The sequence below is a fragment of the Nomascus leucogenys genome, chromosome 20 (genome assembly GCF_006542625.1).
Source record: "Nomascus leucogenys isolate Asia chromosome 20, Asia_NLE_v1, whole genome shotgun sequence".
NCBI classification, from domain to species: Eukaryota; Metazoa; Chordata; class Mammalia; order Primates; family Hylobatidae; genus Nomascus; species Nomascus leucogenys.
In genome coordinates this window covers 81854063-81874755 of record NC_044400.1, presented here as the reverse complement: position 1 = coordinate 81874755, position 20693 = coordinate 81854063, and the positions used below count along the sequence as shown (strand labels likewise).

General features: G+C 47.6%; 1 protein-coding gene across 3 annotated transcripts in view; it reads left to right on the top strand.

The window, feature by feature from the left end:
* The window catches only part of NSD2 (nuclear receptor binding SET domain protein 2), a 114267-nt gene that overhangs the window by 12596 nt on the left and 80978 nt on the right, over nt 1-20693 (top strand). For all 3 annotated transcript variants that reach the window (XM_030801369.1, XM_030801368.1, XM_030801371.1), the window contains exon 2: nt 17932-18557. In XM_030801369.1, the coding sequence (XP_030657229.1) occupies nt 17961-18557 (597 nt within the window). In that variant the 5' untranslated portion in view covers nt 17932-17960. The remainder of the gene's footprint in view (nt 1-17931; nt 18558-20693) is intronic.

Here is a 20693-nt window from a genome sequence, read left to right as displayed (position 1 = left end):
AGATATAAAAATTAGATTTTTCTCCCTTTTTTTGTGGGGGAGGAGATGGGGTCCTGCTCTGTCACCCAGGCTGGAGTGCAGTGGCATGATCTTGGCTCACTGCAACCTCTGCCTCCTGGGTTCAAGCCATCCTCCCACCTCGGCCTCCCAAGTAGCTGGGACTGTGGGTGCATGCCACTGTCCCTGGCTAAGTTTTGTATTTCTTGTAGAGATGGGATTTTGCCATGTTGCCCAGGCTGGTCTCGAGCTCCTGAGCTCAAGTGATCTGGCCCACCTTCGCCTGCGAAAGCACTGAGATTACAAGTGTGAGCCACCGCAGGCCCCTTTTGTTCTTTTTTTTTGAGACGGAGTTTTGCCCTGTTACCCAGGCTGGAGGGCAGTGGCACAATCTTGGCTCACTGCAACCTCCAGCTCCCTGGTTCAAGTGATTCTCCTACCTCAGCCTCCCGAGTAGCTGGGATTACAGACATGTGCCACCACGCCTAGCTAATTTTTATATTTTTAGTAGAGACGGGGTTTCACCATGTTGGCCAGGATGGTCTCGATCTCCTGACCTTGCAATCTGCCTCCCTTGGCCTCCCAAAGTGCTAGGATTACAGGCGTGAGCCACTGCACCCAGCCTCATTCTTTATCTGCAGATTGTATGCTTTATTTGTAGAAGATAAATTGGGATTATGTATCGTGTTAACAGTTTATTGGGTTCTTTTCAGTTGAGTTCTGAAATCTGCAAGTGTGTCTTTAAAATTCAACTGCCTGGGCTGGGCGCCGTGGCTCACGCCAGTAATCCCAGCACTTTGGGAGGCCGAGGCAGGCGGATCACCTGAGGTCAGGAGTTTGAGACCAGCCTGACCAACATGGAGAAACCCTGTCTCTACTAAAAATACTAAAAGATAGCCAGGCGTGGTGGTGGCAACCTGTAATCTCAGCTACTCAGGAGGCTGAGGCAGGAGAATTGCTTGAACCCGGGAGGCGGAGGTTGCAGTGAGCCGAGATCATGCCATTGTACTCCAGCCTGGGTGACAAGAGCAAAACTCTGTTTCAAAAAAAATAAAAATAAATAAAAATAAAATTCAACTGTCTGTAACTCCTTTGAAACAAATAGTGCTGCTTGTTTGTCCAGTATCTACCTTTTTAGGCTGAACGCATGTCTATTTTTTATATACCAGTATGTTCACAGCTGCTATAGGCATTTCAACAAATTAGTGGATTAAATCAGTAAAGGGCAGAAACAAGACATTGCCAGTGCCCTATCTCAGACCCCTGCTTTTGGATCAGTGGAGCATTATTGAGGGCTCTCTACTGATTCAGAAAAAATAATAACAGAATGAACTGTGGTCATTGCCTTCTCTTTTCTTTGGGAGAGGGGGCCCTGATCATTCTTGTAAGTTGATGAAACTTCTGAGGTAAAGGAAGTCTGTCTCAGTGGCCCCTGTTTACATGTATTTTGATAGGATCTTGTCCTTGCTCTGCATCTCTGCCTCTGAGGAGTCTCAAGTGGCTGCTTGGGGCCACGCATAATGCTGGAGTGTGGAGGCATGCTCTGGGTCCTTGAGCCTAGCTGCTGTTCATGGCTGTGCCTTCTTGGTGGGTGCCCCTGTCTCAGGAGCTGTTACTGCCTCTCTTGGTACCCATGCACTGCTCCTCTTTGTTACCACCCAGAGGTCTCTGCACCGGTTCTACAGAGCTGCCCTGATACAGGTAGTCCCTCACTGCTCTCTTCCCTCAGGACAAGTTCCAGGCACAGGAATGATATAGAGAAACCGAGTTGTGTGAGTTCCAGCCTAGGGTTTGTATAAATTTTATTTCCAGAGATGTGCAATTTGACACATTGTTATGGCAAAATTAGGTTAAGTATTTTTAATAATTCTATAATCAGAAAATATATTTTATGAATAATTTGTATAATACAGAAAAGTGGAAGGAAACATACAACTCTGCTCTCACCAACCAAAATGTTGAAGCATGTTTTCTGCTTATCTTTTCCTTTATGAAACTAAAGCATGTCCATTGAAGACGTGTGCTTTGTGAGTCTTGTAATCAAAGGTGACAGTCCCTGTTCTACTCCCCTTCAGAGTTCCATCAAAGCAACCTCTGCTCTTTCAGCTGTTTCCTTTTTTTCTTTTTCCTTTTTGAGACAGGATCTCACTCTGTGGCCAGGGCTGGAGTGTGGTGGTATGATCTCAGTTCACTGCAACCTCTGTCTCCCGGGCTCAGGCAATTCTCGTGCCTCAGTCTCCTAAGTAGCTGGTATTACAGGTGTGCACCACTATGCCCAGCTAATTTTTGTATTTTTAGTAGAGACAGGGTTTCACTGTGTTTGCCAGGCTGGTCTTGAACTCCTGGCCTCAAGTGATTCACTCATCTTGGCCTCTGAAAGTTCTGGGATTACAGGCTTGAGCCACTGTGCCTGGCCTTTCAGCTGTTTCTATTTATCTGTACTTTAAAAAGTAACTTGCGGCCAGGTGCGGTGGCTCATGCCTGTAATTCCAGCACTTTGGGAGGCCGAGGTGGGCAGATCACGAGGTCAGGAGATCGAGACCATTCTAGCCAACATGGTGAAACCCTGTCTCTACTAAAATACACACACCCAAAAAATTAGCCAGGCGTGGTGGCGTGCACCTGTAGTCCCAGCTACTCAGGAGGCTGAGGCAGGGGACTTGCTTGAACCCGGGGAGGCGGAGGTTGCAGTGAGCTGAGATTGCGCCACTGCACTTGAGCCTGGGGACAGAGCGAGACTCCGTCTCAAAAAAAAAAAAAAAAAAAGTAACTTGCTTATTTTGCTAATTTTAGAACTTCCAGGTTGATATAAGTTCAGTTCTGTCTGTGGAAGATGATGAAGATTTAGCTCTCTTACCCGCCCCCTCTTACCTCCCATGTTACCTCCCTACTTCTTCCCAATATTGTGGTGGTTTGATGATCTATTCCAGAACTTAGTGGTTGAAAAAACAACAACCTGTATTTGTTTACAGTTTTGTAAGTGGGACATGGTTTGCCAGGGTTAGCTTGTTCCTCCTGCTCCATGTGATGCCAGCTTGTTGGTACTGGCTGTCAACTGTGAGAGTTCAGTAGGGACTTTTGGCCATGGGCTTCATTCTTCCCAGTGTGGTCTATCTCATGAGGCTGCTTGGGCTTCCTTGCAGCGTGGTGGCTGGTTCCATGAGGGAGGAAGTGAGATCTGCCGGTTGTTTTAAAGGCTATAGTGAGAACTGTCATCACTTTTGACATGTTGTTCTTTTTTTTTAAATCCCCCTTGCTCAGTTATAGCAAGTCCCCACTTTTGCCCTGTTTTGTTGGTAAAAACAGCTACAGGGCCAGGCTAGACTCAAGGGAGTGGGGAAACAGACCTTCATCTCTTGGTGGAGAGAGTGACAAAGAATTGTTGACCATCTTTATTTGTATTTTATTGGTGAGGTCTTGCTCCCTTGCACAGGCGAGAGTACAGTGGTGTGATCATAGCTCACTGTAGCCTCCAACTCCTGCGTTCAAGCAGACCTCCTACTTCAGGCTACCAAAGTGCTGGGATTACAGGTGTGAGCGTGAGCCACTGCACCTGGCTAATTTTTGTTGGCTGTCTTTAATCTACCACACTTTTATAGGAAGTTTTGGTTTAAATGAATATAAATTGTTACATTGTTCAGCTAAATCATACACTGTGATGGATAATATTTACTTGTATGACTTTTTGTTTTCCTGGTGGTAAGTTTTTCTGTTGGCTTTATTTTCCGTGTATCTGTTACTAATTCAGCCTAAAGTTTTTCAAATGCACTGTATAAAAAGCCTTTGGGATGGTCAGTTACTCTAGATCTGTCAGTTCCTTTTTTTCTTTTTTTTTTTTCTTCTGTGATGACCTTTCTCCCAGAGCTGTCTTCCTGCTCCAGATTGGACTCCTCCCTATCCTGCTGCACAGCTGTTCACATCATCTTCTGAGATGGACCATCTGTTTTTTGGATCTCATGTCTTCCTTAGTTTACCTTCATGTTTGGTGATACGTGGTCTGATAGTTATCTTAAAATATGTGTGAGGCAACGTTTATTAAGACTATATGGCCGGGTGCAGTGGCTCACGCCTGTAATCCCAGCACTTTGGGAGGCTGAGGTGGGTGGATCACCTGAGGTCAGGAGTTCGAGACCAGCCTGGCCAACATGGTGAAACCAGTCTCTACTAAAAATACAAAAATTAGCCGTGCCTGGTGTTGGGTGCCTGTAATCCTAGCTACTCAGGAGGCTGAAGCAGGGAGAATTGCCTGAATTCGGGAGGCGGAGGTTGCAGTGAGTTGAGATCAGGCCACTGCACTCCAGCCTGGATGACAGAGTGAGATTGTCTCAAAAAAAAAAAAAAAAAAAAAAAGACTTTATATGCCGAATCATGTGCGCATATCCTCAGCTGATAGCTTGGTTGGCTATATATCATTTAGGTTAGTAATGATTTTTTCCTCAGAATTTTGAAGGCATTACCTTATTTTTTATTTTTTTTTGAGACGGAGTCTTGCTCTTTCGCCCAGGCCAGAGTGCAGTGGCGCGATCTCGGCTCACTGCAAGCTTCGCCTACCGGGTTCATACCATTCTCCTGCCTCAGCCTCCCGAGTAGCTGGGACTACAGGCGCCCGCCACCGCACCCGGCTAATTTTTTGTATTTTTAGTAGAGACAGGGTTTCACTGTATTAGCCAGGATGGTCTCGATCTCCTGACCTCGTGATCCGCCTGCCTCGGCCTCCCAAAGTGCTGGGATTACAGACGTGAGCCACCGCGCCTGGCCCTGTTTTTATTTTTTTTGAGACTGAGTCTCACTCTGTCACCCAGGCTGGAGTGCAGTGGCAATCTCGGCTCACTGCGGACTCCACCTCCAGGGTTCAAGCGATTCTTCTGCCTCAGACTCTGGAGTTGCTGGGATTACAGGTGTGAACCACTGCGCCTGGCTAATTTTTGTATTTTTAATAGAGATGGGGTTTCACCATGTTGGCAAGGCTGGTCTCAAACTCCTGGCCTCAACTGATCCACTGGCCTTGGCCTCCCAAAGTACTGGGATTACAGGCGTGAGCCACCATGCCCAGCTGCTTTATTATTTTTGAGCTTCCCATGTATATTAGTGTGTATATATATATATATATATATATATATATACACATATATGTATAATTTTTTTTTTTTTTTTTTTTGAGACAGAGTCTCACTCTGTTGGCCAGGCTGGAGTGCAGTGGCATGGTCTCGGCTCACCTCAACCTCCGCCTCCCGGGTTCAAGTGATTCTCCTGCCTCAGCCTCCCAAATAGCTGGGATTACAGGCACCCGCTACCATGCCCGGCTAATTTTTGTATTTTTAGTAGAGACGAGGTTTCACCATGTTGGCCAGGCTGGTCTGGAATTCCTGACCTCAGGTAATCCACCCGCTTCGGCCTCCCAAAGTGCTGGGATTACAGGCATGAGCCACTGCGCCCAGTCGTATATTAGTATTTTTTGAGACAGGGTCTTCTTCTGCCACTCAGGCTGGAGTGCAGTGGTGTAGTTACGGCTCACAGCCTCTACCTCTTGGGCTCAAGCGATCCTCCCACTTCAGCTTCCTGAGTAGCTGGGACTACAGGCATGCACTACCACACCCAGCTAACTTTTTTACTTTTTGTGGAGCTGGGGTTCTTGCTATGTTGCCCAAGCTGGTCTTGAACTCCTGGGCTCAAGCGATCCTCCTGCCTGGGCCAACCAGAGTGCTGGGATTATGGGTGTGAGGCACCACGCCTGGCCAAGATTTGACTTTTTTTTTTTTTGAGTCGGAGTTTTGCTCTTGTTTCCCAGGCTGGAGTACAGTGGCACCATCTCGGCTTACTGCAACCTCCGCCTCCTGAGTTCAAGCGATTCTCCTTCCTCAGCCTCTCAAGTCACCGGGATTATAGGCATGTGCTACCATGCCTGGCTAATTTTGTATTTTTAGTAGAGTTTCATCATGTTGGTCAGGCTGGTCTCAAACTCCTGACCTCAGGTGATTCACTCGCCTTGACCTCCCAAAGTGCTGGGATTACAGGTGTGAGCCACTGCGCCCAGCCGACCTTTTTTTTTTTTTATTGAGATAAAATTCACATAACATTTATTGTTTAAACCATTATAGAGTGTACAATTCAGTGGTGTTTTTGGTATGTTCAGTGTTGTGCAAAAGTCACTGCTGCCTAATTCCTTTTTTTTTTTTTTTTTTTTGAGACGGAGTCTTGCTCTGTCCCCCAGGCTGGAGTGCAGTGGCAGGATCTCGGCTCACTGCAAGCTCCGCCTCCCAGGGTTCACGCCATTCTCCTGCCTCAGCCTCCCGAGTAGCTGGGACTACAGGCGCCCGCCAACACGCCCGGCTAATTATTTTTGTATTTTTAGTAGAGACGGGGTTTCACCGTGTTAGCCAGGATGGTCTCGATCTCCTGACCTCGTGATCCGCCCGCCTCGGCCTCCCAAAGTGCTGGGATTACAGGCTTGAGCCACCGCGCCCGGCCGTAACTGCTGCCTAATTCCTAAACATTTCATCAGCTCAGTAAAAAACTCTGCACTGTTAAGCAGTCACTTTCTATCCTCTCCTCTCCCAGCCCGTGGCAGCCATTCTACTTCTGTCTTTATGGATTTGCCTATTTTAGGCATTTTACATAAATGGAATCATACAGCATGTGGCCTTTGTATCTAGCTTCTTTCACTTAGCATCATGTTTATCTATGTTGTAGCATAAACCAGGACGTCATTTCTTTTTGTGGCTAAATATCCATTGCATGGATAGACCATTTTGTTCAACCATTTATCAGTTGATAGTTGGGTTGCTTTTTGCTATTACGAATAATGCTGCTGTGAACATTCTTGTACAAGGTTTTTTATTGAGACGGAGTTTCACTTTCATTGCCCAGGCTGGAGTACAGTGGCATGATCTCGGCTCACTGCAACCTCCGCCTCCTGGGTTCCAGTGGTTCTCCTGCCTCAGCCTCCCAAGTAGCTAGGATTACAGGTGCCCACCACCACACTTGGCTAATTTTGTATTTTTGGTAGAGACGGGGTTTCACCATGTTGGCCAGGCTGATCTTGAACTCCTGACCTCAGGTGATCACCTGCCTCAGCCTCCCAAAGTGCTGGGATTACAGGGGTGAGCCACCACGCCTGGCCTTTTTTTTCTTTTTTGAGACAAGGTCTCACTCTGTCACCCAGGCTGGAGTGCAGTGGCACAATCTTGGCTCACTGCAGTCTCCGCCTGACAGGCTGAAGCGATCTTCCCACCTCAGCTTCCCGAGTAGTTAAGACCACAGGCACATACCACCACGCCCAGCTAAGTTTTGTAATTTTTGTAGAGGCAGGATTTTGCCATGTTGTCCAGGCTGATCTCAAGTTCTTGGGCTCAAGCGATCCTTCTGCCTTGGCCTACCATAGTACTGAGGTTACAGGTGTGAGCCACTGTGCCCTGCCTACGTGGAATTGTTTTATATGAGAACAGAGGTTCTACCATCATTCAGTGATAGCAGGGCTGAAATATATTTCAGGCAGACTAGTGTGATATATTAGAAAATGAGGGTATTTTAGGTATGTGTAAATCATATTTGCAAACTTGGGGTTTCCATTTCAGTCTTTTCCGCCCCTGGAGGAATGGGTTGGAGCTTGGTCCGTCTCACGGCCTGGCTCTGGGGAATGTCCTGAAGATCTCTCTGCTGTCCTAGTGTTGAGACCTCCTTCTGCTCAGTTGGATTCACGGAATTATCAGAGTGGGCTTTAGCTGACATCTAAGCCAGTGGGCAAGATGGGAGCAGTGAGGCCTACTGTGTCTGAAGTGTTAAAGCTCCCCAGAGGGCTGGGCACGGTGGCTCATGCCTGTAATCCTAGCACTTTGGGAGGCTGAGGCGGGCAGTTCACGAAGTGAGATTGAGACCATCCTGGCTAACACGGTGAAACCCCATCTCTATCAAAAATACAAAAATAAAAATTAGCCGGGCGTGGTGGTGGGCGCCTGTAGTCCCAGCTACTCGGGAGGCTGAGGCAGGAGAATGGCATGAACACGGGAGGCGGAGCTTGCAGTGAGCCGAGATCGCGCCACTGCACTCCAGCCTGGGCGACAAAGGGAGACTCCATCTCAAAAAAAAAAAAAAACACACAAAAAAACAAAAAACCTCACCAGAAATGCACACTAGGGCTTACCCAGCCCCAGTCCAGGAAGGAATAGTCTTCCTGCCTCCCCACCGCCCTCTATGCTTTCTCTTTTCCTAGCATATCTACTCTTCCTAATTTCTGCCTCTCTCCTCTAGAATATTAGCACCTCAAGAATAAGGAAGGCATTTTGTTTGTTGCTGTATTTCCAAGTGCTGGAGAACTTGGGTGGGACTCAGTGGTTCTTTATTTTTATTTCTTTATTTTTATTTTAATTTTAGAGATGGGGTCTTGCCATCACCATGTTGCCCAGGCTGGTCTCCAACTCCTGGGCTCAAGTGATCCTCTTGCTTTGGCCTCCCAAAGTACTGGGATTACAGGTGTGAGCCCCCACACCCGGCCTGAGTGAGTGGGTTCTTAATGGTGACTGTTGTTGTCCATAGCCTTCCCCCTGCTTCTGAGAGCGGAGTCCCTCCCCTCATGTTGGAGACCTCCCAAGGTCCGTGTGGTCCTACAGGGGCTGTTCAGCCTCCCTAGCCCCTTAACGTGTCAGGTCATATTGTATATATTCCGTGAAATGTGAATAATTAGCTATATAATTCCTAAGCACTTACTTTAAAAAACAGCAATGTGATGCTTAACTCTTCCCACCTCTGTTCCTGTCCCCCTTAGAAAACCACTGATAACTCTTTTTTTTTTTTTTCTTTTTTTGAGACGGAGTCTCGCCCTGTCACCCAGGCTGGAGTGTAGTGGCCCGACCTTGGCTCACTGTAACCTCCGCCTCTCGAGTTCAAGCAATTCTCCTGCCTCAGCCTCCTGAGCAGCTGGGATTATAGGCGTGCACCACCACGCCCGGCTAATTTTTTGTATCTTTAGTAGAGACAGGGTTTCACCATGTTGGCCAGAGTGGTCTTGAACTCCTGACCTTGTGATCCGCTTGCCTCAGCCTCCCAAAGTGCTGGGATTACAGGCATGAGCCACTGTGCCTGTCCTAGAACCACTGCTAACTCTTAACTGGTAATTTCTGTTTTAACCTCTATATTTTTATTTTTCACCTGAGTGCTTAAATATTTTCATCCTTTTTATAATGGTCATGTTGCATTTGTAACTTTAAGATATTTTAAGAAGAAAAATATTTATAAACGAGGAATTCTTAGGTTATTAGTCTTCTTCCTACAACAGCACTTCTCCAGTACCAATCTGATTCCTCTAAGTCTGCCTCCCTAGGTTTGATATCTCTAACTCTAATCCCTTCCGTTCTTTGTCCTTGTGATTTTACTTCTTTCTTTTGTGAAAGAGATATGCATATTAAACTTTCAGGCCGGGCTCGGTGGCTTAAATGTCGCCAATCCCAGCACTTTGGGAGTCCGAGACGGGTAGATCACCTGAGGTCAGGAGTTCAAGACCAGCCTGGCCAACATAGTGAAACCCCATCTCTACTAAAAATACAAAAAAATTAGCCAGTGTGGTGGTGCATGCCTGTAGTCCCAGCTACTTGGGAGGCTGAGGTGGGAGGACTGCTTGGGCCCAGGAGTTCTAGGATGCAGTGAGCTGTGATGGCACCATTGCACTTTAGCCTGGGCAACAGAGCAAGACCGTATCTCAATAAAAAAAAAAAAAAATGAAAAGAAAAAGTTGTCTTTCCCTCATCCTCCCAAGCCTCTCCAACTAGAACTGCATTGGAATGTAAGCTCCTTGAAGGTAGAGGATTTTTGGGGGTATACATAACATAAAATTTACCATTTTAACTTTTTTTTGAGACAGAGTCTCGCTCTGTCGCCCAGGGTGGAGTGCAGTGGCGCGATCTTGGCTCACTGCAAGCTCCGCTTCCCAGGTTCACGCCATTCTCCTGGCGCAGCCTCCCGAGTAGCTGGGACTACAGGCGCCCGCAACCACGCCCGGCTAATTGTATTTTTAGTAGAGACGGGGTTTCACCATGTTGGCCAGGATGGCCTCGATCTCCTGACCTCGTGATCCGCCCGCCTCGGCCTCTCAAAGTGCTGGGATTACAGGCGTGAGCTACCGCGCCTGGCCCATTTTAACTATTTTAAAGCATTTAGTTCTATGGTCTTAAGTGCATTCACATTGTTGTACAACCATGACACTATCTCCAGAACTTTTTCATCTTCTCAAACTGAAACTCTGTCCCATAATTCCCCATCCAACTTTTTCTTCCCCCCAGATTCTGGCACTCACCATTCTACTTCCTGTCTCTATGAATACTATTCTGGGGACCTCGTACGTGGAATTTTACAGTATTTGTCTTTTTCGTGTCTGCCTTATTTCACTTAGCATAGTTTCTTCAAGATTCATCCATATTGTAGCAGATATCAGCATTTCTTTCCTTTTAAAGCTGAATACTACTACACTGTGTAGATAGTCTACATTTTGGTTATCTATTCATCTGTTGATGGACCCCTGGGTTACGTCTACCTTTTGGCTACTGTAATAGTGCTCCTGTGAACATGGTTGTACAAATATCTTCTGGTTCCTGCTTTTAATTCTTTTGGGTAGACAGAGCGTTTTTCACCCTGTTTTGTTCAATGTTATAATCCCAACACCTAAAATCAGTGTCCTGCTCATAGTAGGCACTTTATATTTGACAGAATGAAACATTCATGAATGTTATGTCTTAATTTATCTTACATGGTTTTCATCTCTTTATCAGCCCTTTTCCTTGCTGATTCGCTCAGATTTATCTTCTAATCTATTATATTTTTAGCTGTGCTTGGTCTGCTATATTCAACTCAACTGAGTTTTAAATTTCAATACCAATACCTTTTTTTTCCAAGTCTGCAAATCATGGAAACAGTAATTTCCTGTTCTTCTGTGGAAGACCTTCCATACTGTCCCATGCCTGGCTCCTGGAGGATCTCTCACTGCTGGTGGGAGGCTGTGTTTACCTCAGGGACATCTCTCAGTGGCTCTCCCAGGGAGAGGGGGACTCCCCATGGGCAGTTCTCAGGTTGCCCTGCAGGCCCTACCAGTGTCACTCATTCTAGACCTGTTTTGACATATATTTGTTGGTCTCGGGATTTAGCCTTCTTAGGCAGAGGCTTGGGGTTCACATTTCTCAAGGGTGGCTCTGTCACCCCAGTGGCCTCTGGTGGGTGTTTGCTGAGGGCCCAGCCCTGGGCTGGCTGGTAGAGGGGCTCAGGTGATGATGACAGCACTGTGACCACAGACACTCACCTGGTGATGAGGAAGTCCTCTGCCTGGTGGTGGCTTCTTTTCCTCCTTAATGTTTGAAAGTACCTGCAAGGTGGGTCCTCTGTCCTCAGGACATGGAGTGAGGATGAGTGGTAGAGGCTCTTGGCCAGGGTCCCACAGTTTAATAAGTGGCAGAGCTGGGATTCCAGTCCAGACAGCAGCCTCCACACTTGGTGCTCCTAATCACTGTAGCCAGCTGCTCTCCATGACTCCTCTCCTTTGGGCTCTGTGCAGGAAGCCCAGTCAGACCCAAGCCCCTGTCCTGTACCTCTGCTCTGTATTCTGGCTGCCAAGTCCCAGCTCTTAAACCCTGGGGTCCTGCCATGGGCAGCCTCCACCCTGTGAGGCTCAGACTGCTGTTCCCTTTTCATTTCTAGACCTGGAGATTTCTTTCTTGCTTTGCATTAGGCAATGTAGCTAGACAAGGTCTTGCTGAGTCACGAGGCTGGCGTGCAATAGTGTGGTCACGGCTCACTGCAGTGTCAACCTCCTGGGCCCGAGCCATCCTCACACCTCAGCCTCCCGGGTAGCTGGGACTGTAGATGTGCGCCAGTGTGCCTGGCTAATTTTATTTTTTGTAGAGACAGGGTCTCACTATGCTGCCCAGGCTCGTCTCAAACTGCTGGGTTCAAGCAGTCCTCCCTCCTTGGCCTCCCAAAGTGCTAGGATTACAAGTAGTGAGCCACTGTGCCCGGCCTCTCTCCCTCCCTCCCTTCCTTTCTTCCTTCCCGAACTCTTTTCTTTCATTCCTCTCCTTCCTTCCTTTCCTTCCTCCTGTCTCTCTTTCTCTTTCTCTTTCTTTCCTTCTTTCTTTCTCTCTCTCTCTATCTTCATTTTTTGAGACAGGGTCTCACTTTGTCACCCGGGTGGGAGTGCAGTGGCACCATCTTAGCTCACTGCAGCCTCGACCTCCCAGGTTCAAGCAGTCCTCCTGCCTCTCCCCTCCAAAGTAGCTGGGACTACAGGTGCATGACCACCACTCCATGGTCAACAGGGTTTCACCATGTTGACCAGACTGGTCTCGAACTCCTGAACTCAAGCAGTCTACCCGCCTCAGCCTCCCTAAGTGCTAGGGTCACAGGCGTGAGCCACCATGCCTGGCCTCTTTTTTTCTTTAAAACAGCATTTTAGCCATCTTCACCAGAAATTTTCCATAATGTGTTAACATGGTGACAACATTAATAGAATTCCTGATGTTGAATTATCCTTATATTTTTGGATAAGCCCTTTTTGGCCATGGTATCTTATTCTTTTTTAATATAGTGATGGCTGGGTTTGATTGACTTCTATTTAGGGTAGTTTCAGTCAGTTCTTGACTGATCTTGTCTATAGCTTTTTTTTTTTTTTTTTAAATACTTTTTTCCCTGGTTTTGGTATAAGGATTATGCTAACTTTGCATAATATTTTGGGAAACTTTACATCATTTTCTATGTATGTTTCCATCATTTTGTTTTTTTGAGATGGAGTCTCTCTGTGTTGTCCAGGCTGGAGGGAAGTGGTGCGATCTCGACTCACGGCAACCTCCGCCTCCCACATTCAAGCGATTCTCCTGCCTTAGCCTCCCTAGTAGCTGAGATCATAGGTGTGTGCCACCACGCCTAGCTAATTTTTGTATTTTTATTAGAGAACAGGGTTTTGCCATGTTGGCTAGGCTGGTCTCGAACTCCTGACCTCAGATGATCCTCCCTCCTCAGCCTCCCAAAGTGCTGGGATTACAGGCATGAGCCACCATGCCTGGCCTGTTTCCATCATCTTTGAGTAACTTAATAAGAATAAATTATTTGTGATGAATAATAATACAACAGCTAAAAAGACTAAGCTATATTTGTACATATCATGATAGGGAAATAAAGGTATGTTGACTGACTGATCAAGTTGCAGAACAAAGGTATGACAGTGTTTATAGCAATACAAACTGCATGCAACAGTTCTGTGTTAATGAATACACGCTATAGCCTGGGAGGGTGTGTAGGAAGATCATGATGGAGATTGCCTCTGGGGGAGAGCAAATGGAACTTATACGTTGGAAATAAGGTAGACTTCATCTTTATGTGCTTTATGCATTCACTCCTCACCAGACTGGTGGGAGGCAGCACCTGGAGGTAGAGTGCTTATATTTGAGTGCTGCCCCTCTGCTTCCCAGCTGTACGACCTGGGTGTCACAGCCCCTGCACCTGTGGAGTGGAAGAGTCATGCCTACCTTATAGTGTTGTGGGTGTGGAGGTGAATGGTCTGCCTAGGTGACCCTGGCTTCTTGGACCTGGCAACCCCATGAGGGCTGGCTCCCATTGCTCCTTTCCTTTCCTAGTTCTCAGGTCTGGAGACTGCCTTCAAACCAGAGTGCCACAGAGGAAGCACTAAATACACATTTGTAGTGGTTATTATTTGTAGTTCTTTTCTTTCATGTAAAAACTAGAAGCAGCTGGGCATAGTGGCTCACGCCTGTAATCCCAGCACTTTGGGAGGTCGAGGTGGGTGGATCACAAGGGCAGGAGTTCAAGACCAGCCTGGCCAACATGGTGAAATCCTGTCTCTACTAAAAATAAATACACACACAAAATTAGTGGGACATGGTGGCACACACTTGTAATCCCAGCTACTCAGGAGGCTGAGTCAGGAGAATCGCTTGAACCTGGGTGGCGGAGGTTGCCGTGAGCCGAGATCGGGCCATTGCACTCCAGCCTGAGTGACAGTGAAACTCCATCTCAAAACAACACAACAACAAAAAACTGGAAGCAAATGTGGCAGAATGCAAAAAATTGTCTTTCAAGGTGGCGGGTATATTAGTTTGTCCTATTGTTCTTCATACTTTTCTAAACTTAAGAACTTACCCACTCCTTGCCTTCCCCAACATAAGAAAGATAGTTAAACCCGGGTATGGTGGCTCACATCTGTAATCCCAGCACTTCGAAAGGCGAAGGCGGGTGGATTGCTTGAGCCCAGGAGTTTGAGACCAGCCTGGGCAACATGGTGAGACTTTGTCTGTACAAAAACACAAAAATTAGGCGGGCATGGTGGCAAGTGCCTTGTAGTCCTCACAGCTGCTCAGGAGGCTGAGGCAGGAAGATCACTTGAGCTTGGGAGGCAGAAGTTGCAGTGAGCCGTGATCGTACCACTGCACTCCAGCCTGGGTGACAGAGTGAGACTCTGTCTCAAAGGAAAAAAAAAAAGGAAGGTGGTTTGGGCTGGGTGCAGTGGCTCATGCCTGTAATCCCAGTACTTTGGGAGGTTGAGATGGGAAGATCCCTCGAGCCCAGGAGTTTGAGATCAGCCTGGACAATATAGTGAGATCCATCTATACAAAAAAAGGATTAAAAAGTTAGCTGAGCATGGGGGGGTCCACCTATAGTCCCAGCTACTTGGGAGGCTGAGATGGAAGGATTGCTTGAGCCGTGAAGGATGGACGTTGCAGTGAGCTGAAATTGTGCCATTGCCCTGCACTCCAGCGTGGGTGGTAGTGAGACCCTGTCTCAAGGGAAAAAAAAATTGTTTGGCAGGGTACAGGGGCTCCTGCTTGTAATGCCAGCACTTTGGGAGGCCGAGGTGGAAGGATTCCTTGAAGCCAGGACTTAGAGACTAGCCTGGTCAACAAGACAAGATCCTGTCTCTACAAAAAAATTTATTTTTATTGATTTATTTTTGAGACAGAGTCTCACTCAGGCTGGAGTGCAGTGGCATGGTCTTTGCTTATTGCAACCTCCACCTCCTGGGTTCAAGCGATTCTCCTGCCTCAGCCTCCCAAGTAGCTGGGATTACAGGCGTGTGCCACCAACCCTGGCTAATTTTTGTATTTTTAGTAGAGTTGTGGCTTCACCACGTTGGCCAGGCTGGTCTTGAACTCGTGACCACAAGTGATCCACCTGACTCAGCCTCCTAAAGTGCTGGGATTACAGGCATGAGCCACCTCACCCAGCTGCTGAACTTCTTGAATCTGTACATTTGTATCTTATTAAATTGGGGAACTTTTGGAAGACCATTGTTTTCTCCAAATATTTTTGCCTTTTTTTTTCCTCTCCTCCTTCTGGGTGGGACTCCAGACCCCTTAATTTTGTTCCACAGATCTGTGAGGCTCTGCTTCCTTTTTTTCCCCCCTTCTTTTGACAGTCTTGCTCTGTAATCCAGGTTGGAGCTCAGTAGTGCAATCATAGCTCACTGCAGCCTTGACCTCTTGGACTCAAGTGATCCTCCTGCCTCAACCTCCTGAGTAGCAGGGACTACAGGTGCACATCACCAAGACTGGCTAATTTTTATATTTTTTTGTGGAGATGGGCTCTCACTGTCTTGCCCTGGCTGGTCTTGAATTCCTGGACTTGAGTGATCCTCTTGCCTTGGCCTCCCAAAGCCTGACCACATTCCCCTTAAAAATGGGTTTGTGGCCAGGTGCGGTGGCTCACGCCTGTAATCCCAGCACTTTGGGAGGCCAAGGTGGGCGGATCACAAAGTCAGAAGATCGAGACCATCCTGGGTAACATGGTGAAACCCTGTCTCTACTAAAAATACAAAAAATTAGCCGGGTGTGGTGGTGGGCGCCTGTAGTCCCAGCTACTCTGGAGGGTGAGGCAGGAGAATTGCTTGAACCTGGGAGGTGGAGGTTGCGGTGAGCTGAGATCACGCCACTGCAGTCCAGCCTGGGTGACAGAGCGAGACTCCGTCTAAAAAAACACACACACACACACACTTTTTTTTTTTTTTTTGTCCAGCAGCTGGAATCTCTTTTCAGTTATTTCATAAGCTAGGCTGCTTGGAATCAGCCTGGAATTTGGGCAGAGTTTATAGGCAGAATTTGGGGCTCCCCTCTGAGACTCTCTCCTTGAGATTTCCCCCCCTCATAGCTGTTACAGTTGCTTCAAACTCTCCTCAGTCACACATTTAAAAATGGAGTTCACCCAGTGCTGTTCCCTTTCTTTCAACAGTTGGTTCCATCCATTTTCTCTCTGCTTTTGGTTGCTCTCGGTTCCTTCAGGAGGTGGTTTTTTATATTTTGTCCAGGGTTATAGTTTTTACCTTGGGACAGTTGGTATGATATGAGCTGGAAGAGGAACTGACTTTGATCTACCTTTTTAAGAAATTTTGCGGGTCAGACAGAACACATTTGTATGTGTTTTGGTGTTAAAGAGTTGTCCAGAGCACATGAAGCTGAACTGGGACTTTAACGTTTTTTCAAGGTTTTACATTTGCTCTTTTTTTTCTGTCTCCTTCCTCAGCTGTCTGCTTTTCTGTGGAGACTGTGGGTTGTAGACACCAGCAGCCCCCTGTTGCTGCACGTCAGGTGTCCTCCACCTCAGTACTGTGGACATCTCAGGCCGCATAGCCCTGTTGCCCGGGCATCCTGTGCGTTGCAGGAGATGCAGCAGCGTCCATAATGCTGTCCATGATGTGGATGCAGCAGCGTCCACAACCCATCATAGGTCAGGGGCCGCCCCCTAGTGGTGGTAATAAAAAAATGCTTCCAGATGAGGCTAAGTGTCCCTGGGGAACAAAATCCTCCCCATTTGAGAACCGCTGTTCTAGTCCACGGGCATCTCTGGTCCTTACTGTACTCAAATTTTCCCCAGTGTCTGATGTTGTTGATTTCTGCCTTCTCAGAAGGCTGTTGTTGGAGCTTGTGATGGTGTACGCCTGAGAGATGCCTTCCCAGCTGGGGCGGGTGCCTACCTGTTTCTTATTCCTAGCTGTGTTTTGGGGCTCTGGCCCCTTCATTAGATGTCTCAGATTAGGGACTGTAGCTTTGTAGTGAAGACGCCACACCACCATGCTGCAGCCAGAGTTACCTTCCTAAACTGCCCCTTCTGCACTTGGGCCTCATTGGCCAGTGTGGTGCACTGGCAAAGTAACCTGTGTTGTGGCTCAGTGGTGTTGTTCTCAAGTAGTTAATCTTCAGGTAGTAACTAAAAAATGTGACCTTACTGCTGTGCTCTTTCTTGTTTAATTTAGGCCTGAACACGGAGGGGATTAGTGGACTGAGATAAGAATACTGGGTTGAGCATAGCCAGACCTGGCTGGGAATGCTTTCACCCTTGGAGACTCTTGGCTTTTTGCTTCTTATTTTCATCAACCTGGAGGTAATCCTATGCTTGGAGTTGGAATATCTGGTTTTAAACTTTGCTGATCAGGTCATCTTGGGCACATTCTGAGCCTCCGCCTGATACCTCAGCTGTAACAGGAGGGATTGGGATGAGCTCTTTTCCTGTTAGTGTTGATTTTGCTTTTATGCTATTCCCTGTTGTCCTTTTGCATAGGCCTGGCATTATGCCAGCTGCCTCACACATATTAGCTCTTTTAAGTATATGCTGGTGGACAGGTGGAAATCTGTGTTTCAGGGATGATTGACAAGTTATGCATCCATGGCCACGCTGTAGATTATTAGTGGTATGACTGGAGTTTGCTGTCTTGACTGACTTTCATGTTCTTCCTTTAAAAAATGATTCCTTGTTCTTTCAGCTTTATCATTTTGTGATTCCGTGTAATTTTTGTGATACTAAAACTGCCTTCTGTGACCTGAATTATTATAAAAACATCATAAATTGCTTACAAAGAAAATCAGACCCCACAAAGCTGTAGAGGTCCTGGCATACCTATCTTAGGTTTTAAACGTAATTGCTTTTTCTTTCTTTTTTCTTTTTTTAATACCATAGTGTTCTAAGAACGGAAGCATCTGGGCTGGATGGAATTTAGCATCAAGCAGAGTCCCCTTTCTGTTCAGAGTGTTGTAAAGTGCATAAAGATGAAGCAGGCACCAGAAATCCTCGGCAGTGCCAACGGGAAGACTCCGAGCTGCGAGGTGAATCGCGAGTGTTCTGTGTTCCTCAGCAAAGCCCAGCTCTCCAGTAGCCTGCAGGAGGGGGTCATGCAGAAGTTTAACGGCCACGACGCCCTGCCCTTTATTCCAGCCGACAAGCTGAAAGATCTTACTTCCCGGGTGTTTAATGGAGAACCCGGTGCACACGATGCCAAACTGCGTTTTGAGTCCCAGGAAATGAAAGGGATTGGGACACCCCCTAACACTACCCCTATCAAAAATGGCTCTCCAGAAATAAAGCTGAAAATCACCAAAACGTACATGAATGGGAAGCCTCTCTTTGAATCTTCCATTTGTGGTGACAGTGCTGCTGATGTGTCTCAGTCAGAAGAAAATGGACAAAAGCCAGAAAACAAGGCGAGAAGGAACAGGAAGAGGAGCATAAAATATGACTCCTTGCTTGAGCAGGGCCTTGTCGAAGCAGCTCTTGTGTCTAAGATATCAAGTCCTTCAGATAAAAAGGTATTTAGGAGACATCGTGTAAGGGGTCACCCTATGAGGGCACCTGCACGAGTACTGGGGTGGGTGGAGAAGGTGAGGACAGACCTGGTACTTCCAGCCACTTGCCTGAGCCCTGGCTGTGGGTTGGAGGGCGGGCTCCAGGATGCCCTGGCACTGCCTCCTCAGTTCTCAGCTGGCTGCTGAGCCAGTTGAGAGGTCTAGAGAGGTGAACTAAGTGTTCAAGATTCAAATGGCTAAAAAGAGGCAAAGTCTGTTTCTTAACGTGGTTCTGCCAGTTTCAGAGCCCTTGCTTGACAACGTCAGGCTGCACTCTTTTCATGGAACTCATCTCCAAGGTGTTCTTTAGCCTGATGTGGTCAGTGGAGACATGCTGGGCTCTAGAATGTGACTTCTTAAGTCTCCACCATCTGATAAGTGGGAAGCAGAGCTGTGCAGAGGTGCTCCCGCTATCCTTACCCTGTGGTCCAGTGTCCACTTACTGTCTCCTCAGCCAGGTGGTCCAGCAGATGGTCTGCCTCCCTGAGGCCTAGGGATGTGTCTTTTGCCTCCTGTTCTTGGTTCCCAGTGCAGAGCCCAGCACATTGAACACAAGCGAATGAGTGTATCCTCATCCTAACTTGCGATGGAAAGATGTGGTGGTGCTGCTCCATTCTGCCTGGTGGTTGGTGTTTCCATGCCTTCATGTGGCACTCAGGATGGCCCTGACACTCGGATGAGTATAAGCCATATGAAACAACCAAGGGGCCATGGCTTTGGCAGAAGGAAGGAACTCTTGATGGGGCAGCAGTCTCTGTTCATCTGGTGGTCTATAGGGTGTTGCTTTTTAGTTGCAGCTCCTTGAAATTGTTAAAATAATGAAGAGCTTTGAGGGTTAACAAAATGTTTTTTGATTACTCAGGAGCTGTTTAGTCCTCGCTCATGTAATTGCAATGGTGAAGTTTTAAAATTTTATTTATTTATTTATTTTGAGATAGTCTCTTTTGTCCAGGCTAGAGGGCAGTGGTGTGATCATGGCTTACAACAGCCTTGACCTCCCAGGCTTAGGTGATTCTCTTACCTCAGCCTCCTGAGTAGTTGGACCACAGGTGTGTACCACTATGTGCCCAGCTAATTTTTTTTTTTTTTTTTAATTTTTATTTTTATTAATTTTTTTTTTGCACACAAAAACAATGAACATTTTCTAAAAATACATACAAACAAAAAGATGCATATCAAACATATTAGGAAGGTTACACATGGGAAGTCGGGGAATAGAAATGGGGGGTGGGAGTTAAAATAAGGTAGAGAGGGACTTTATGTGGATCAGTGATAATAACTCAATCCTCTATTTGACAAAGAAGAGGGAGAAGGAAGAGGAAGAAAAAGAAAGTGGGATAAAGGATCAGAAAGGGAGGAAAATAAAAAAAATTAGAGTATGACTCCAGGGTAGACCTGTTTTGTTGTCACTGAGTTGGTTGGTTGGTTTGTCTGTTGTATTTTTCATGTTTCGCCAAGTTGGCCAGACTGGTCTCGAACTCCTAGCCCGAAGTGATCAACCCGCCTCGCCCCCCAGAGTGCCGGGACCACAGGCGTGAGCCACCACGTCCAGCCCCCACATTGCTTCTGGCCTCCATTGTAGACCTCCCAGACGGAGCGGCCGGGCAGAGGCGCTCCTCACTTCTTCCCAGACACGGGGCGGCCGGGCAGAGGCGCTCCTCACTTCCCAGACGGGGCGGCCAGGCAGAGACGCTCCTCACTTCTTCCCAGACGATAGGTGGCCGGGCAGAGGCGCCCCTCACTTCCCAGACAATGGGTGGCCGGGCAGAGGCGCTCCTCACTTCCCAGACGATGGGTGGCCGGGCAGAGGTGCTCCTCACTTCCCAGACGGGGCGGCCGGGCAGAGGCGCTCCTCACTTCCCAGACGGGGCGGCCGGGCCGAGGCGCTCCTCACTTCCCAGACGGGGCAGCCGGGCAGAGGCGCTCCTCACTTCTTCCCGGACGGGGCGGCCGGGCAGAGGCGCTCCTCACTTCTTCCTGGACGGGGCGGCCGGGCAGAGGCGCTCCTCACTTCTTCCCGGACGGGGCGGCCGGGCAGAGGCGCTCCTCACTTCTTCCCGGACGGGGCGGCCGGGCAGAGGCGCTCCTCAGTTCTTCCCG